At 48.7% G+C, this 14,647-nt stretch overlaps 2 protein-coding genes across 3 annotated transcripts in view; one reads left to right on the top strand and one right to left on the bottom strand.

Annotated features, from left to right (window-relative positions):
• Positions 1-8,924: 8,924 nt before the first annotated feature.
• On the top strand, positions 8,925-12,107 carry LOC101759989 (methionine gamma-lyase). The gene is made up of 2 exons (XM_004982546.3): positions 8,925-9,812; positions 11,208-12,107. Exons 1-2 carry the CDS (start codon positions 9,011-9,013, stop codon positions 11,846-11,848), a joined length of 1,443 nt encoding a protein of 480 aa, XP_004982603.1. The 5' UTR covers positions 8,925-9,010; the 3' UTR covers positions 11,849-12,107.
• LOC101759305 (pyridoxal reductase, chloroplastic) overlaps positions 12,048-14,647 on the bottom strand; it is a 4,007-nt gene continuing 1,407 nt past the window's right edge. Inside the window, exons 2-8 of one of the 2 annotated variants that reach the window (XM_004982544.4) lie at positions 13,906-14,134; positions 13,682-13,775; positions 13,372-13,495; positions 13,119-13,220; positions 12,873-13,024; positions 12,681-12,774; positions 12,048-12,447 (exon numbers count right to left, since the gene is read on the bottom strand). In XM_004982544.4, coding sequence (XP_004982601.1) covers positions 12,262-12,447; positions 12,681-12,774; positions 12,873-13,024; positions 13,119-13,220; positions 13,372-13,495; positions 13,682-13,775; positions 13,906-14,134 — 981 coding nt within the window. In that variant the 3' untranslated portion in view covers positions 12,048-12,261. Of the gene's footprint in view, positions 12,448-12,565; positions 12,775-12,872; positions 13,025-13,118; positions 13,221-13,371; positions 13,496-13,681; positions 13,776-13,905; positions 14,135-14,647 lie in introns of both variants that reach the window. The other variant, XM_004982545.4, reaches the window with a different exon arrangement.

Genomic DNA, 14,647 nt, shown 5'->3' on the forward strand with positions numbered 1-14,647 from the left:
CGAACCTAGGGTTGCTTTGAGATCAGCAAGCCATTCAGAACGTCCTCAACCGTCGTCGAGACAAAGGAGGAAAGCAAAGGGGTTGGAAAAGCTAGGGTTTGGAGATAAAAAGTGTAAAAGATATTTTTGTCGATTAGGTGATGCCCCTCAATCGGCTAGGGTCCTTTATATTTATAGGGTGGGAGGTCTTTTCCTGTAAGAAAGTCCCATTTCAACTCCAATTCGGCCAGGACTCCAAGATTCGTCTCGGACTTGTGATGACCGGTCTGACTACACCAGCGACCGTGCCGACCGCGCCAGCGACTGCTCCGACTCCTCTAACCACTCGAGACCGGTCAGACCACCCATAGAGAGCGGTCTGACCGGCTGGTCCAGCCTGGTCGGCATTGCTACCACTTTTTTGGCTCCAACATATGCCCCCCTATTTCTTGGTAAAGCTTGCGTAACAAGAAATAAAATAAGCCTAAGGGTGATGGATTCCACCGGCCATTTGTTCTAAGGTTGATATTTCAAAATATCGATCATATTGCTTCAAGTGTCTTGCCAAACACTAGGATGGTACCTTTTCAGGTACCTCCCATTCAGAGCTCTAGGTAGCTAAAATCCATGTAATGTCTTCACCATATAGGAATTCCCGCGAAGCACACTTGTAATTTTATATGGCCCTTCCCAACTCGAAGACCACTTTCCAAACTTATTACTCTTGGTTCCTATAGGTAGAATTGTCTTCCAAACCAGATCTCCTACCTAAAATGTCTTCGCCTTGACCTTTTTATTGTATGCTCTAGCTACCTAAATTTTATCCTTTTCAATTTCAACTAATGCCTCCATTCGCTTGTCGGTCACCTCATCAATATTATCCATCATTAAAGCATAATAGGTGTCAAAATCAAGATCATTTTGCCTAGCAAACCTATATGCACCTAGATTTACCTCAACAGGTAAAACAACTTCTTGACCATAGACAAGCTCAAAAGGAGTAACTTTAGTGGCGTCATGTCTAGAAATATGATGAGCCCATAAAACTTCAGATAATACCTCATGCCATCTTTTAGGATTGTCCTCTATCTTCTTCTTGATGAGCTTAATTAAAATCTTGTTGCTAGACTCGGCTTGACCATTAGCTTGAGCATAATAAGGAGATGAATTGAGCAATTTAATACTATAAGATTCAACAAACCCACGCACTTCCTGGGATATGAATGAAGTCTCTTGATCCGTAGTCAATGTCTGTGGGATGCCAAATCTATATATAATATGCTCCTTAATGAACTCAATCACCACTCGATGTGTCATATTCTTAAGGGAAATTGCTTCAGTTCACTTGGTGAAATAATCAGTAGCTACAATCACAAAACAATATCCCTTTGATGAAGAAGGATGAATCTTGCCAACAAAATCCAATCCCCATCCTCTAAAAGGCCATGGTTTGATAATCGGGTGCATCAATGAAGCAGGCACCAACTGAATATCCCCAAACTTTTGACACTCTTCACAACCTTTATAGTAGTGAAAAAAATTGGCTATCATATTGGGCTAATAAAAGCAAGCCCGCTTAAGAAGGCACTTCATCATACGAGCCGATTGATGTGTACCACAAACTTCTTCATGTACCTCTGACATAGCCACTTTGGCCTTATCAGAACCCAAGCATTTCAAAAGTAACCCATCAACCGTCCGACGATACAACTCACCATCAACCAAAGTGAACTTGAGTGCCCATCCTTGGACTTTTCTATCAACTGAATTTGGATTCTGTAAATAATCAATCAGAGGCTTCCTCCAGCCATCCACTTCGTTCTTAGCAAATTTAGAACGCTCCATGGTCGAAGTGGGAACTTCATCAGACAAATCGGTCAAACTGGCAGTCTGGGCAGTCTGATTAGTTGGACCGGTCAGACCGGTTTCGGAGGCTGATCGGACCGGTTTCTCCAGGACATAACCTTCGGTCTCATAAAGCGTCGGCTTTCTCTCATGAAAATATCTTTTCTGAATGTTATAGCCAAACGCTTGTTATGCCAGAGCATTAGCCCTTGGATTCTCTTCTCTTGGTACATGGTAAATAGTAAATTCGTCCATGTAAGATATAATGTCTAAACATTTATCAAGATATGCATTTAGAAACTCGTCCAAACATTGGCATACCTTGGATACTTGTTGTACCACCAGTAAGGAATCTCCATAAGCTTCAACACGTTTCACCCCCATCTCTTGTAAAATCTCCAAACCGAATAATAAAGCCTCGTACTCGGTTTGATTATAGTACACTTGTGATTCAATCGGCTAAGAAATTCAGAAACAGCTCCGTTTGGTGAAACAAGGACCACACCAACACCGCAGCCACTCTTGCAAACCGATACATCAAAGTGCAATTTCCAAGGGGTAATAGTGATATAACCGACATTTAAATCAAGTTGCTCATCATTTCTATGCTCGACGATAAAATCGGCTACAATTTGACCTTTCATTGATTTCAATAGTTCACAAACCAGATCATATTCAATGAGAGCATAAGCCCATTTACCGATTCTACCACTCAAAATAGGTTTTTACAACATGTATTTAATTATGTCGGTTTGACAAGCTACTATGCAAGTATTTGATAATAAAATAATGCCTTAATTTGGTGCAAGCATGATATAATGATAAGCATAACTTTTCAATAAAAGTGTACCTTGTCTCGGCATCCAATAATCTCCTACTTACATAGGTAACAATATGTTCCTTCCCTTTGGTTTCTTGAGTCAAAATAGCCCCCAATAACACCTCCTTTGGCTGAAGGAACACCATATTTTGGCGCCTGAAGCATGGGTGGGGAAGACAAATAATTCTTGATTTCCTCAAATGCTTCTTGCTGTTTTGCCCCCCAAGTAAAATCAGCTTCGTTCTTCAACCGAAGTTTAGGAGTAAACGCATTCACCTTCCCGGATAAGTTGCAAATAAATCTCCTCAAATAATTCAGCTTGCCCAAGAACTTTTGCAAATCTCCTTTTCAAGTAGGAGCTTATAGTTTTCTAATGGATTCAATCTTTTTAGGATCAATCTCAACACCCTTCTTATGTACTACAAAACCCAAGAATTTCCCAGCCGATACACCAAAAGCACATTTGAGTGGATTTATATTTAAACCATATCTACATATTTTCTCAAATGCCAACCTTAAATCAGCCAAATGGGATTCTGGTCCAGCCGATTTAACCACAATATCATCGATATAAACTTCTAGCACTAGTCCAAGCAAGTCATGAAAAATTAAATTCATAGCTCTTTAATAAGTAGCACCAGCATTCTTCAAACCAAAAGTCGTAACAACCCACTCAAATAAACCAACAAATCCTGAACACTCAAAGGCCGTTTTGGATATATCCTCTTCGGCAATAAAGATTTGATTGTACCCAGCATTGCCATCAAGAAAGCTAATCATTCTATGTCCAGATGCAGCATTAATAAGTACATTGGCTATAGGCATAGGATATTCATCTTTTGGAGAAGCTCTATTAAGATCTCTAAAATCAATGCACACTCTGAGCTTACACAATATTAGAAACCCAATCAACATATCAACAAGGCCTAATAAACTTAGCATTAAGCAACCGATTGATTTCTTCTTTCACTCGGTCATAAATAATAGAATTAAAGCGTCTAGCAGGTTGTTTATGAGGCCTAAATCCAGGCTTAAATAGGCAACCAATGCTCAACTAGCTCGCGGCTTAAACCAAGCATTTCAGTATAATTCCATGCAAAACAGTCGACATACTCTTTCAATAACTTTAATAAATCAGCCTTAAAAGTAGGCTCAAGATTTTTGTTTACAAACGTCAGCCTTGGTATAGTACCATGATCAATATCCACCTCCTCTAAAGGTCAGGCCGGTCCTCGCAGGGGCACCGCGAAAACCTACGTCCACCATCTCGGGAGGGACCCCGTCGGAGGTGGCGAACCTAGGGTTGCTTTGAGATCGGCAGGCCACTCAGAACGTCCTCAACCGCCGTTGAGATGAAGGAGGAAAGCAAAGGGGCTGAAAAAGCTAGGGTTTGGAGATAAAAAGTGTAAAAGATATTCTTGTTGATTGGGTGATGCCCCTCAATCAGCCAGGGCCCTTTATATTTATAGGGTGGGAGGTCTTTTCCCGTAAGGAAGTCTCGTTTCAACTCCAATTCGGCCAGGACTCCAAGATTCATCTCGGACTCGGGATGACCGGTCTGACCGCGCCACCGCCCGCACCAACCGCACCAGCGACCGCCCCGACCGCGCCAGCGACCACGCCGACTCCTCCGACCGCTCGAGACCGATCAGACCGCCCATAGAGACCGGTCTGACCGGCTGGTCCAGCTTGGTCGACATTATATTGCTACCACTTTCGAGCTCCAACAGAATGAATTTACAAAAGAGCGAATATATATAATAGAGACCTACACTTTTATGTGCTTGCACATGCAAAATGGTTTGCCAGAGCAAAAAGGCAAGAGCTCTGATTTTTTTTCAATTGAATTCATACCATGTGAACAAGGTAATCCCTGATTGTGATGTTGAGTAGCAGTAATCCGAACAACTTTGACACGTAAGAAACCTACCGTGTGTTTGCAATAACCTGTGATGTACGCACAATACTGTTTTATAGGCCCAATCATAAATGTGGCATAAAATGATAATAACATAAGTATATAACACGGACCTAAAACATGTTTGCAACGAAATTAAAATCAAAGCTCCCATAGAGTCAAAGGATAACAGAAAACTTGAACAGGATCATGTGCAAAAGACCATTTATATATCTTATATATAAACAAACTACTTATTCCTTGTGTCTACTGATTCTAGTTAGTCAAGCCTCGCTGGCTCGTCATATAATATGTTACTAAATTGGTCATTTTGTCCATGTGATTTAGAAGGCACCCTTAGTCTATTAAACATTTAAACCTCATACTATATGCATTGACAGGTATGAGGTAATAACTTCGCTGCCACGTGCGCACCTACATTGGTGTTTATCTGAAAACCACCGATGCAATGCTCTCACGCCATCGTTCTCACGCGAGCAAACTATTTTGAGCGCTTGGTTATATAAGTTGGATTATGGTCAAGAATAGTAAAGAATAGTAAGGTAAAAAAAGGCAATAAATAATTTGAAATATAATATCAAGACTAGCTTAGTAATCCCAAAATGGTATTTTACCATAGTATACATGATCTATAATCCAACTTATATAATTTAGATAGATTATAATCTCAAACAAACACGGCTTGAGTATTGCCTGTCTTCCATGCACGACGCCGGATGCGCGCTCAATTATATTCATCATCTCGGGTTTTAACCGGGGCACTATCGGAGTAGTTGATTGCTACCAGAGGGATGACGAAGCTGAGTCGTGGAATCTAGAAAAGGAATGGAATTATTGAACAATGCCAAGTACATCCAGTCCCACCACACCGCAAGAATATACATTTCTGGCGTGGATAGTGGCCATGATCATCCAAAAGGCGCGAGGCATGGGCCGCGGCAGTCTTGTCCTCCTATCCTCGATCGATCGATGTCGATGGATGCAGCGCAGCGAGGCGATGGAGCCATTATATTGCCTCCAATCTTGCTATTGGGCAGGGAAAACATAATCATGGCCGCCAAATAGCCATTTTGCAGGAAAGTTAGAAAATCCATCGCGCCCGGGCAGCTGATGTGGGGTTTCTCCCCTTCCTTTCCTCCTTGCACAGCAACAGCTGCGCCCAGTGGCAGCCATGGCTAGAACCCATTTCCTGTTATAATAAAAGAAAAAGGAGGGTAAAAAATCGTTCACGGTCGAGTCTCCCACCAGATCGGCCATCTTTTCAAAGGATCATCATCGCCATTGATCGATCGTTATCGTGTCTTGTCATTCGAGCCGCAGGAAAAGCATGGCCAAATTCGAGGATAAAATAAAATCGGATGACGCAAGAGATGATCACGTACTCCTCCTCCACGTAGATTGACGACGGATCAAGCAAGCTCCGGCCGCCCCGGCGGCAAGAATCTGCTAAACGTGCATGCCGCACGCGCGCCTCTCGTCGAGCTGCACGCCTACTAGTTATCTGCTGCTAATCCCTTCCTGGGCGACGCAGCTTTCAGATAAGCTTCCATCTCCGGGTACGGCCAAGAGACCACCAGAGGGCTAAAAAAGGGATAAGAAAAAGGAAAAGGCGTGCTAATCATAAGCTTTGTGGTGCCGCCCCGGCGATCTATATGTGATGACGAATACGATAGCAAGGCGGGACCTGTGGCGCACCGCAGGTGCTCCGGGGTCCCGGCCGCCGGCGGCTGGGCCACGTCCGGTCGCGCTAGTAGCAGTAAATGATTGCACCCCACTTCCAATTCCAACAGGAGGATAGGACAGGAGGGTCCACGAGAGCACAGGGCTCTTGCCGCCCGCATGCCCGGAAGGCGACGCGCACTCCGTTGCTCTGCGTGCCGATACGAGCTCCGAGGACCCAGGGGGGCGTGGTGGGCGTCCGTATCGTCACGTCACCGCGCCGCGCCGCGCCCGGCCGCTCGCTCCGGCCGGAACTACTCGCCGGTTCACCCGTTTCTCACCGTCACCCGCGTCAAGGGATGCGTGTCCTTGAAAGGAACCGGAGGCCGGATGGGAACGCCACCTCCCACCAACCCGTTTGGAGTTTCATGAATGTTCATGCGTTCCAAAACAGACCCTCACAGTCACAGCTTGTTTGGAGCGAAATTGAGTTCTAATTCTAGGACGACGTAGATTGTCACGCCACGGCTGAGTTTGGATTCCAACAACAAATCCTCAGAATTTGTCGAAGCGATCCCGGGTTTCTGATCGAGCAAGTGGATGGTGCGGACGATCGAAATTCAAATTCAAATCGCACACTGGGAGCCAGCCACTAGTTGACTCGCAGTTCCTCTTCATTTCGGGCTCCCACAAAGTCACAACTGGGATCAGGCTCGACGATTGGCTATGACTCACACGGCCACATGATGATAAGGTTTCATTCGTCTATCCCAAGTTTCGTGCGAACCTGTACGTGCTTACATGGCCTACTAGCAAAAGGCAAACTTTTCCAGCTGCCTCGCGTGCGCTTGTGTGGCTGGAGGCTGGAGCACGCACGTGAGCAGCAGTCATCCACCTACGCACCCACCTTTGCCAAAGCCCACGCGTGCCGCGACACTTTTGGAAGCCGAGGCCGTGCACGGCTTTGCCTTGTTCGTCCACGCCAGTCGCCAGAGCTCAGCTTCCTTCGTTCGTTCGTCACACGCTTGTCAACAACTGATCCATCATTGCCCTGCACAGAAACAAAACTGGTCAGCCCGGAGGCCGTTGCAGCATCCTAATTCCTAATTCGGGTTGGCTTCCGGCGGTGGCCCTTTATTTCGCTGCAGGAAAGGATCGCGGCCAGATTCATCCAAGGTCTCCGGGGAGCGCTGGCGTGCCGTGCCATCGTTGAAGGAATCTCCAAGCATAGGCATGGAATGACGGGAAAGCTCGAGCTCTGCACTTTTCGGGCAGTTTCGTGGTCTGCCCAAGGATAGCACGGTAACACCAAAGTTGACTGGTGCGGGCTGGGCCTGAGAGTTTCGGTTCATTGAACGTGCCCGTGTTCCAGGGTTTCACTTTCACCACGCGGGCAAAAAGTGCGGTGCGTTGGATTCATAAGGCCGGGTTCATGCACGGCGTGGCTCGTGTCCGTGAGAGCGTGCACAAAAGGTCATGACGTCGAGGGTGATGGCTGCGGCTTACTGGCATGTGTTTCGGGGAAACTCTTCCTGGGAACGAATGACGAGGGAAGGTGCCAGACTGCTGCTAGGCATTGGTTAGTCAATCTTTATCCAAATATCCAAAGAAATTAGGAGTAATATATGGTGGAGCGGTACTGAAAATAGTGCTGATCGATATCCCTACCAGATTCAGAGTAGCATGCATGAGAAGGGGCTGCCAGGAATTGGTGAGTGAATCTTTGGTCGAAATCTCCAAGGATATTACGAGTAACTAAAAGGGGTAGTGAAATTAAGACTACTGATATAGTGATATCTTTAATACTGGCATGAGAAGATCCTAGCCATTGGTGAGTGAATATTTTGTCCAAATCTTCAACTAAAAGACATTAGGAGTAATAGGGGAGTAATGAAAATAGAGAGCGATGTTATCTCAACCACATTCGGAGTAGCAAGAGAAGGGGCTGCCAGGTGCCAGCCATCGGTGAGTGAATCTTAATTTGGTCTAAATCTCCAAAGATATTAGGAGTAACTAAAAGGGGTAGTGAAATTAAGACTACTTATATATAGTGATATCTCTAGTACTAGCATGAGAAGATCCTAGCCATTGTGAGTGAATATTTTATCCAAATCTTCAAATAAAAGACATTAGGACTAAGTAACAGAGGAGTAATGAAAATCGAGAGGGCTGCTATCTCAACCAGATTCAAATGCTATGGTCGAGATCTCCGAAGATCTTAGGAGTAACTAATAGGGGAGTAGTGAAATTATGAGTAATGATATAGTGATATCTCTAGTACTAGCATGAGAAGGCGGTAGCCATTGGTGAGTGAATATTTTGCCCAAATCTTCAAATAAAAACACACTAGGAGTAATAGGGGAGTAATGAAAACAGAGAGTGAAGATATGCTCTATCAGATTCACAAATAAATGTAGTAATTTATGGCAGGAGATACACTGCACTAATACAAAAACTGTTTTCCTATTGCAGCCACCAGTATAACGTCGAGACGCTACACTTGGCGCGAAGGTACCACGCTGCGGTTTCTCAATCTCCGGCCTTCTCCCCTGGCCGTAGAACGGGTCCCGGTTCACACCCCCTCCATCCGCCGACCGTTCCTCCGGTCGTGCGGCTCTGATCCGTCCACGTCCCCGCGCCGCATCGCCCGGGGCGTGGCCGCAGAAGATCCTGGACTCGCCTATAAATGTCCACCACCTCCTGTTCCCTCCACCCCGCACTGCTCTCTGACCGAGTCCCAAGCCCCCGACCTCCTGCACTCCTCCCCTGCAACGCACCCACCCATCCCGATGGCCCAGGCCATGGCCGCCGCCTCCGAGCTGATCAGCACCACCCTGAAGCGCCCGTTCGGGAGCGACGGGCCACTCGGCGACGACAACGGCGGCGGCGCGCTCGCCCACGCCGACGAGAAGCCCAAGGCGCGCCGCCGGGAGGCGGACCCCGCGGCGGCGCTGGCCGCAGCGCGGCACGAGTTCGGGGAGCACGGCGGCGTGAACATGTCCATCGAGGCGTCGGCGACGTTCACGGTGATGGAGCCGGACACCATGCGGCGTCTCTTCGCCGGGGAGCTCGGCCCCGACCGCGGCGACATGTACATCTACAGCCGTCACTTCAACCCTACGGTGCTGGCGCTGGGCCGGCAGATGGCGGCGCTGGAGGCCACCGAGGCCGCCTACTGCACGGCGTCGGGGATGTCCGCCATCTCCTCCGTGCTGATGCAGCTGGTCGGGGTGGGGGGCCACGTGGTGGCGTCGAGGTGCCTGTACGGCGGCACCCACGCGCTGCTGTCCACGTTCCTGCCGCGGACCTCCGGGGTGCGCGCCACGTTCGTGGACGCCGACGACGAGGCCGCCGTGCGCGCCGCCGTGGTGCCCGGGGAGACGCGGGTGGTGTACGTGGAGACGATGTCGAACCCGACGCTGGCCGTCGCGGACATCCCGATGCTGGCGCGGGTGGCGCACGAGGCCGGGGCCAAGCTCGTGGTGGACAACACCTTCACCCCCGTCGTCGTCACCCCGGCCCGCCTGGGCGCCGACGTCGTCGTCCACAGCGTGTCCAAGTTCATCAGCGGCGGCGCCGACATCATCGCCGGTAAGGACGACACGGCCTCTTATTGCCCCCGATCGTCTGCATCATCTCGCGACTGCATGCAACGACAGAGAGCGCCTATCGGTCTGCGGCTGGAATTTACCTAGCCGCGGAATGGGCGTTCTGTTCTACGGCGCGCAGCATTAGCGGGTCGCATGCACACGCTTAGTATAAAAATAAGTTATTTGCAAGCTGCAATTAAAAATTGAAGCCTATCTTAAGCGTTGTCACGTGCTACGAGTAGATACGTACTGCTGGACCGTCTCGTTTGTCCTGTACGGCTACGTGAGTGCGTCACGTTCCAGTGAAGCTGGAGCTGAAAAGCTTGGCCGTCGTCACAAGGAATCCCCGGAGCTGTGGGGGGAGGGATATTCTGCGTAGGGAAAAGGTGAAAAGAAACTACCGGTCTAGAAAGTGGTAAAGGCCGTCAGTGATCACGTCGTAACTCTTATCAGAGCGTCACGGCACTGCGTGTCTGCATCTCCCAAGACCCCAACACCTACACACACACGTGCGCTCTCCAAATTCTTCGTCTGCACATTTCTCTAACGCAAAATGTGTGGCAGGATTCACACTGCCCTGCACTTTTACCCAACTGATCCTCGACACGTCCACGTCACTTTTCTATTTTTTCTTCTTCCTTTACCTCTTCCGACCACGACAAAAACGCTCGGCCATGGCACACCACCCATGTGGCGACGACCCATGCCGAGGACATCCAGATAAACGACAAGCCAGTGAGTCATGCAGGCGCAGTGGTCTTGCACTACCTAGCCGCGGTACGTGACGTGGTGACCCACCTCATCTAGCTAGCCATTGCCATACCCGGGCGTCCGTCTCGGCCTGGCTCTGGCACGCTCCATGTGTTGCATGTCAGGGCCAGGCTCCATCCCGCGCCGAGATCTCTCGCAGTCGCCTCGTGCTTGGTTCGCGCGCGGCCCCGCGCGTCATCCGGCTAATCATTTTGCCTGCCGCGCCGTGTCTTTTTTCTCCGTTTTCCCCCACCTCCTGCGCTGGTGCAGCAGCGGTTGCGAGCGCTGGTGTCACCCGTGATGCACGTCCTTTTGTCTTTGTTTTCGTACCACGAACCCCACCTCCATTTCGCCCTTGGTTGAACCGTCAATCATGCATGCAGCTAGCAGCTCGGTCGCTGAGAGATATGCGATCTGCAGTACTGCACCCGCGTGTGCTTTGTCCCGACTCCGTGCGTGCAAGCGGCCAAGGGCTGACCATGCTCTCTTGTCGTCTGGGCCTCCACGCGCGGTGCACAGAAGACACGACCGAGACGTGTGTGTGACGAACTAACCTGCCACGCGCGTGAACGAAATCTTGCAGGTGGCACTTGTACAGCTTGAATTTTGATGGCACGTCTGTGCTTGTTGTTTTCGTTGCACGCAGGCGCCATCTGCGGGCCGGCGAGCCTGGTGAACGCGATGATGGACCTGCAGGAGGGCGCGCTGATGCTGCTGGGCCCGACGATGAACGCCAAGGTGGCCTTCGAGCTCTCGGAGCGCCTCCCCCACCTCCCCCTACGCATGCAGGAGCACTCGCGCCGCGCCCTGGCGTTCGCGTCCCGAATGCAGCGCCTGGGCCTGCGCGTCCTCTACCCGGGCCTCCCGGACCACCCGCACCACGCCCGCCTGAGCGCCATGGCCAACCCGGGCTACGGCTCCGGCGGTATGCTCTGCGTCGACATGGGCACCGAGGACCGCGCCAACCGCCTCATGCACCACCTCCAGAACACCACCCAGTTCGGCCTCATGGCCGTCAGCCTGGGGTACTACGAGACGCTCATGTCCTGCTCCGGGAGCAGCACCAGCAGCGAGATGCCGCCCGAGGACCGCGCCAAGGCCGGGATCTCGCCGGGGCTCGTCCGCATGTCCGTCGGCTACAACGGCACGCTCGAGCAGCGTTGGGCGCAGTTCGAGCGCGCCCTCGCGCTCATGCAGCCAGTACCGGCGCCGCTGCACCACAAGCCCGGCGCCGCCGCCGACCGCGACGTCCTCGACGCCGGCACCACCATCCACCGCAAGCACTGACCGGCGCGCGTCCTCCCCCAACAGATGTCAAGGGTGTGCCGGCAGGGAACATGCATGCTTCTGGTGTATATTACTATTTACTACAGTACCATTTAAGTGGGTAAAGGTTAAGTAAGCGCCGTCTGATCCCTCTGGTTCAGATGGATAAGCCAGTGAGTGCAAGCCGCTTCATCTCGGTCTGGGGATCCTGGAAACGACATGAATAAGTGTGTCGTTGTAATCAGTTGTTTGCTGCTAATCGAACTTCATCAGCAAGAAGTAAGATACATGCGTGCGTGCGTGCAGCTCCTTGGCTACTGCTTACTACTGGCAAGATTTCTGAGATCAGCGAATGAAGCGTCTCTCTGCTCTATCTGAATTCCGGACATTGTTCTGTCATGTTTGGTACCGAGATTCAGGTTCCTGCACATGATTCAGGCAGTCTGAAAGACGTTCTGGATCATTCTCTTCGGAGCTGCCATCGCCGCGGACTCGAGCTCTGAGATCTCAGCGGGGCTCAGCCTCCAGCCGAGCGCGCCCAAGTTCTCCTCGACGTGCCTGACCGTTTTCACGCCGGGGATAGGGATCGTGCCTCTGCAGATGCACCAGTTTATGGCCACCTGCGTTAGAGATCATAGCATCGGTTTTGTTCAGAAACCTTGTCGGAAGTTCAGATGAACACATATTGACCCAAACTGAATCACAAGAAACAGATGACAAGGAAATCAAATGCCATACTAGTTGTGGGCTTGTGCCATGCACATACAACTGCGGTTCAGAATTCAGGCATGCCACCCCCGTCATTTGCTCTATGCATGCTTGCATAGTTGTATTGTGTGCATGAAAAAACTACCTGAGACATGGTTTTCCCCTTCTTTTCTGCAATTCTTCTTAGACAGGACAGCAAAGACTCCAACCCAGGAAGAATTTGCCGGAACAACACAGACCTGCAGCGCAAAGGACAGATGAACATACCCTGAAAACATGCACTCAACACCTGCCAAAACAAGAGTTCAGAAACGATAAAGGCTCCCAATTCCATCACCTTGGTCCTTTTGGAAGGTTAGAAGCATCATACTTTCCGGTCAGCATCCCTAACCCAAGCGGACTATATGCGATGAGACGAATGCCCAACGAGTCACACACGGTTTTCAGTTCCATCTGCTCGTCACCCATGCTCAGTAGTGAGAACTGAACCTGCATGCTCAGTAGTCATACTTTCAGGTAATGCAACACTGAATAAAAAGTTTGACAAGACATAGAACTAACTATTTTTCTGCAGGCCAGCTACCTGAGCTGAGCTCAAGGGAACACCTTTAGAAGCTAGATAGCTGTGGATCTTCAGAAGCTGCTTCGGTCCGTAATTGCTGACACCAACAGCACGAACGAGGCCCTGAGAAGCAAAAACTTGCAGTCAGACTATGTGCCTAACTGACCAAATAATATGATTGGTATTTGCCAGTGATTATACAATGTGGAATTCAGTAACTTGAAAAAATGACTCGGTATAATATATGATGTAGTATGTTTGAAAGTGCAGTGACCTTTTCATACATTTCAACTAGACCATCCCAGAGAGCACGTTCCTGTAAAGGTGCATAGTTAGCAGTGGACCAATGCAGCTGCCCTATTCCAAGCCGATCTAGTTGCAATCTTTCCAAAGAAGATCTGAAAATAGACACTTCATGAGTCACATAAACTCTGATTACCAATGGCCATTCTATGCTCAATGTTTGATTAATAATTCCTGTTAAAGTATTCTTGCTAATGTTCTGCAAATACAGATTGTAAAAACTGAACTGAATAAAGTGAATCGTGGCAGATGTACATTAAGCAAACAAATTGGGAGAATACTTGCAAGCTCCGACAAACTGGCCCGATGTAAGTCGCCAAGGATATGCAGCAAACTTCGTTGCAATGACCACATCATCTGGAGATTTGATCGGCCCTGAGGCAGCATGAAGGAATAACATTAAATAAAACCATTGTAGCTGAAAAACTGACAGAAAGGATGAAAGAGCATCAACCAGTTCATGGATTCATGAAAAACCATTTTTGAGTCGATGCATTAATCTAACCTTCAAACTCACGTATAAATCTACCAAGTAACCGTTCGCTCTGTCCATTCAACTTTCCAGTTCCGTAAGAGTCCGCAGTGTCAAAAAGGTTTATGCCATTCTTCAGAGCCAGATTGAAGCATTCCTGAAGTTCACTGTCCATACTTTCTTGATAGCCCCAGAGCAGCTGATTTCCCCAAGCCCACGTTCCAAAGCCCATGGGGGAAACAGACAGGGGACCAACTTTCACCTATATTTGTGAACAACAATGTTACTTTCAGGATATTCCGTTGAATAATGAATGAGAACTAGCTGAATTAACCGCAAACACTTTGAACTATGTAGATACTGTAGCATGTTGTGGTTCAGACTTCAGACAGAAATGTGAGATCATAAATATGCATGGTTGTCTTTTTGGCTCAGCAGAGGCAATTCAAGTTTTTGGAAGCCTGAATCTATAAGAGATAAAACTTAAACCGATGTAACCCCTTGTTATATCAGGCCATTATGTGCCAATGAATGAACCGCAGACACTTGAGAAAAAAAATATAAAAGAGATGAAACTTGAAGTTTCCCTTGTCCATAAGAAACTATGAGATAGAACTTGAAACAAACATTCTCTAACTAAGGTCAATATCGTCTGCTTGCTTTGACAAAATATTGTATGATGCATCAGCTAAATCCTATAACTCAGAGAAGCTTTTGTGAAGAGATGCGATGCAGAGAGTCGAAATCATGTCTGTCCAGTAAAAAATTATGGTGG

This window comes from Setaria italica, chromosome IX, assembly GCF_000263155.2.
Source record: "Setaria italica strain Yugu1 chromosome IX, Setaria_italica_v2.0, whole genome shotgun sequence".
NCBI classification, from domain to species: Eukaryota; Viridiplantae; Streptophyta; class Magnoliopsida; order Poales; family Poaceae; genus Setaria; species Setaria italica.